Source organism: Corvus brachyrhynchos, unplaced genomic scaffold (genome assembly GCF_000691975.1).
Source record: "Corvus brachyrhynchos isolate BGI_N302 unplaced genomic scaffold, ASM69197v1 scaffold220, whole genome shotgun sequence".
NCBI lineage: Eukaryota > Metazoa > Chordata > Aves > Passeriformes > Corvidae > Corvus > Corvus brachyrhynchos.
The window spans coordinates 7,027,458-7,032,403 of record NW_008236209.1 but is presented as its reverse complement, the minus strand read 5'-3'; the positions used below and the strand labels follow the sequence as shown (position 1 = coordinate 7,032,403).

At 46.2% G+C, this 4,946-nt stretch overlaps 1 protein-coding gene across 1 annotated transcript in view; it reads left to right on the top strand.

The window, feature by feature from the left end:
• SLC9A6 (solute carrier family 9 member A6) overlaps positions 1-4,946 on the top strand; it is a 24,178-nt gene that overhangs the window by 9,646 nt on the left and 9,586 nt on the right. The window contains exons 7-9 of the mRNA XM_017741890.1: positions 1,567-1,672; positions 4,503-4,644; positions 4,869-4,946. Of these exons, the coding sequence (XP_017597379.1) occupies positions 1,567-1,672; positions 4,503-4,644; positions 4,869-4,946 (326 nt within the window). The remainder of the gene's footprint in view (positions 1-1,566; positions 1,673-4,502; positions 4,645-4,868) is intronic.

The window sequence follows — 4,946 nt, the reverse complement described above, 5'->3', positions numbered from 1 at the left end:
TGTTACCCACTTTCCCTACATTTTGGCCTGGTTTGAGCTGTGGGGCAGAGGGGAAGAAAATCTGAAACCCCTGAGAGTTCCCTCCTTCTGAATTCTGGAGCTTAATTTATTTATGACATTCTTAGAGGTCAGATTTGTCTCTGTGCCTTTTAATTTTCTTCAGTTATGTGTAATACAGCTTCCAAACCTCTGCTTTCCTGAATCCTTGTTTGCAGTGAAGTCCTAGGCAGCCTCTCTCTTGACTTTGTTGGGGTTTGGCATTGTGTATCTGCTACCCTGTGCCAGCAGCTGTTGCAGAACAAGATGCATAATGTGGGGAGGGTTCAGTTGATAGTGTTAGTTAGTTTAGCTATTTTCTCCTGCTTCCAGTTTGGTTGGATTTTGGCAGGGGCTAATCTAATTTAAATTGGATTAATGAGACACCTTAATGAGCAGTACTGAGGACAGTAGTGACATCTTGGTTTACTGATGCACTTTATAAATCAAAACTATGAAAAACATGCCATGTCCAACTAAATTGAATTTAGTTCATGATAGCTTGCATGTGGTAGCTGTTTACTTGCATACTCTCACTTCATGTGAAAACACAGGACCCAAAAAAACCTCTCTTTGCTCCTGCCCTTTGCTGAGTAGGGCTGGAAATCTTCTAATGCTTAGAAATGCTGCAGATGCGCTGTCGGTGTTACGTCCCTTCTTTGGGCTTGAAATAGGAACAAGAAGATTTTGCAGGTAGAAATGGAGTATTTCCCTGTGCATAAATGGGTTAAACCCCCTCAGTGTGCCCTGAGTGCTGTTCGAAAAGACTTTCACGGAAGTTGATTGGAATTGGCTCAGCCCTCAGCCTGAACTGTGCCCAATGCACCATGCGGTACATCTTGCTTGCCTTGGATATTGTGATGTTCCTGTGAGGCTGATATGCAAAACCTGCTGCTTTCCATTATCTTCTTGGAGCTGTTGGATCACAGAAGAGCTTGAGGGAACTCTGATCGCTGCCAAGTGGCTGTAAATCACAGAAACCCCCACATGGGGTTTGAGCCGATGCCTGGCTATTTCCAGTTAGGTCTGAAACGTTATGTGTCTGTGCTGGCACTTAGAATGTGTTGAATCCAGGGATTTCTCTCAGAGTATCAGGAATGGAAAGGAAAGACTAATCTCACCCTGGACAAGCCTGATCCTTCTGGCCTTCTGCAGGTAGAGGAGGCTCCCCCTGATGCTCCAAGCTGGGGGCATCCTAACAGCTGGGTGGCTCATGCCAGCCTGGTACTGTGGCCCAGCCCATGAGCTCAGACCCTGGGAAGCTCAGAGCAGAGTTTGTTTATGTCTGCCTGCAAAAGATTCAATAGGCCAGGATGTGTTTTAGTAAAAGGAGGAGGGAAATGATGAATCAAATTCAAATCTGAAAGAGCAGAAGGAAGAGTATCAAAGGGAGCACGAGGGGCAGCTGGCACCATCACAGCAGTGGCACAGATGTGCAGGAAGGCAGCTTCCTAAAAAGGACATTTTGTCTTTGATTACATTGAAACAGCAGCACCTTTTTGAATGTCTCTCTATTTTTCTATTTTTCAGTGACTGTCCTTGCCATCTTCCATGAACTCCAGGTTGATGTTGAGCTGTATGCCCTTCTCTTTGGCGAAAGCGTCCTCAATGATGCTGTTGCCATAGTGCTGTCTTCGTAAGTGTCTTCTCTTTTTATTTAGAGTTGTTATGTATGTTACATATCAGGAGTTGGAGGGAGCCACTCGGCCTTGCCCCTGTAAAATAGGAGCATGGGTGTTTGCAAGAGCATCTTAAGTGTCCCAAAAAGCTGTAGTGACATTCTGATGCATGTCCTCATCACTTACCACTGCTTGGGATTACGGATTGCCCTTACAACTTCCGCCTGCATGATGGATAGTTTCATTTTGCTTTTGTGGTCAGTTGACCCATCCATAGGGAAGATTTTATGTCCCTCTGAAATGGAAAAAGCACCACATCTGCATTTCAGCCACAAGATCCCACTGAAACCCTTTGCTGATGGCTTTGCTCCTACCTGCATTGCTTCCCATTCATAAATACCTGCTTTTGTTTAGGTGGAAATAGCTGGTGAAGCAGCTGTTTCCTTTCTCTCCCCACATCAAGGAGTTAAATGTTCTTACAGCTGGAGTTAATGCCCTTGACTGAACACTTGGGAAACTTGCTGCCTTTCTAAAAAATGTTTTATATTCTTTAATATTTTATGTCCTCTGTATGCAGGACGTATTTTATCTGCATTTTCACTATGTTGTCATCATGGGAATTTGTTTGGGAATATATAATACCTGCAGTGGTGACAGCTTAACATATAGCTAACACTAATGGAGAAAATATTTCTGGAATACTTGCCACTCCAGCATGCTGGTTGTGTGGGTTTTACTGGAGGCAGCAAGTAACACATTGTGAGCTGTGTGTTGTATTTACTGAATTGGGTGCTTCTGTTGAGGTTTCTGGAATTCTTTGTATTGCTCACTCTGGCTTTTTTGCTGGATGTGTCACCGCTGGTGCGAGAGGAAACGCTGCACAGCCAGATTGTGTTTCAGAAGTGATCATGAGTGAGGAGGGGATGGGGTCTTCCAGTCTGTGCTGGGAGATTCTGGGTGGGAGTGGGTGGATTCAGCTTCAGAGTAATGGAATTTGTGATGAATCTCGGCACGTGTGGGTGACGGCACCGCACGCAGTGATTTGCCTCTTGCTCTGCTTCAGAGCAGCCCTGTAGCTGTTGCTCTGATTTCCTGCTTTCCTCTCTCCACAAGCTGAGCTCAGTCCACCCCCTCCCTGAAACAGGATAATTTGTACCAAGGCAGCAGCTCCGAGTTCATGCAACAGTTATTTTATTTTGCCTCAGCACTGTAGGCAGGGGAGGATGAGGAGCTGGGCTCTTCGATGGCTTTTGCTGGGTCTCGGTGCCCCACAGCTCCTCTCCTGCCTGCTTTCAGCCCTGGACAAATGTCTGTTCCTGTGCTTAAGGAGCAGGATCTGTGCCTTTCCGTTCCTGTCTTGGCCTGGCGTGGCTTGGCAGCGGGAACTTGTTGCAGGATGAAGAGGAATTGAACCCAGAACCGAAAGCTGGTAGGCAGTGAGGTGCCAGGGCTGCAGTTTGGGAGCAGAGGGGGTAAATGCAGCTGCAGGGTCTCTACCTGCTTCTTCCAAAGGGAGGATTCACAGGGATTAAACACCATGGGGAGGCCCATGGGCAAGAACAGGGGAAATAAAGGGCAGCTGGTAATAATGTCTTATTGGCAATGCAAAAAACAAAACCAGGAGAACTGTAAGAGGTTAAAATGCAAAACCAACATCCAAAGAGTTGGTTATGGAGGGGAAATGAAACCAGTCTGGATTTAAAAAAAAATGAAACCTGAAAACCCAGAATAAGAACGTGTTGGTGAATGAGAAGTATAAGATGGGATTGATGAAAGGAATTAAATCATGGAGAAATCTGCAGCTTGCAGTGTAAAAGGCAATGCAGAAAAATGAGATGTATTAAAAGCAGGGAAGTTTAGCAAGGGAAATTACCTGTGATGTGTTGGAAAGGGGAGGTTTGTCATTTGTGTTGCAGAAAAATGTTGGTGTGTAGTTTGGGGAGAAAGCTGCAGGATGTGTGTGCAAGGCAGTAAGTGTCTGTTCTCAGCAGATTTAACAGCAAACATTTAAAGTTCACATCCAGGAGTTTTAACAGAGTGAACCAAGGGATTGCTAACTAGGAGGTTAATGTTTGCGGTAAGTTTACATCAAGGAAAGTGATATAAGGAGTTGATAAATGGGGTTTAGGAGCTGGATAAGGGCCCCCCTGTATCTCAGCCTTTCCAGGTAGAACTGTGGAACGGCTGATGCAAGGCTCAGCTCATCAGGAGTTAGGAGGGAGCAGATTGGCAGATGGGATCAGCACTGCAGACCTGTTTGCCATCTCATCACAAAGGTCTGTTGAGGTCTGGTGGATGCAGAGAATGGTGTTGCTGTCGTGCATGGCACTGCCTGCCCTTGCTACCCTGTGGTGTTGCACTTTGGAACTCAGAGCAGTGCAAACTAAATGTAGTGCATGTTAACTGTGGCAGAATGGGAGAAGTTACAGCTCTCCAGGGGATGTTCACATCTGCCGCCTCAGTGGAGAAATGCAGGTTTCCCACTTGAATGCTTTGTGGCCCCACAGCACCTGGCATTACAGAGAGCTGGTGCCAAACCTCACAAATACCACCATAAATGACACATCACACGAGGCACAGGCTTTGGTCTGCTGCTCTCTAATGTCCAGGAGCAAATGCAGAGCCAGGCCTAGGTGGGGTAGCTGATCCCAAACTCCCCAGGACAGGGAGCATGTGCAGCCACTGCACACCGTGATCCCAGGGGATTGCAGTGTGCTGTGTCTCCCTGGTTCCTCAGGCTCGGTGTTTGCAGCAGTTGTAGCACTTTTAAAGGCTCATGTAGCACTCTGAGGTGCCTCTCCCTCCAGACTAAGCAGTTTTGTTCTTGTGCTTTCCCTCCTCTTCCAGCTCAATAGTTGCGTATCAGCCAGCGGGTGACAACAGCCACACATTTGATGTCACAGCGATGTTCAAGTCCATCGGGATCTTCCTGGGGATATTCAGTGGATCTTTTGCAATGGGAGCAGCTACTGGAGTTGTGACAGCTTTAATATCCTTTTCATGTTTGTTTCTTTTTCCAAGTGTTTGCATAACAGCTTCTTTTTTTTTTGCTGCACTGCATTTCACCCAGATGTTTAATTTTTTTTTCCTAAATTAATGAAGGATGGTGCCATAGCCTTTTTAGGGACAGACTGTGTAGCTATGATACGCAATTGGATTTGATAGGTTGCTAGCCTGCAGTGTCTCTCCAAATTGTCCTTAACCATCTGCCACGTCACCAAGTTCACCAAACTTCGGGAGTTCCCATTGCTGGAGACCGGCTTTTTCTTCTTGTTGTCCTGGAGCACATTC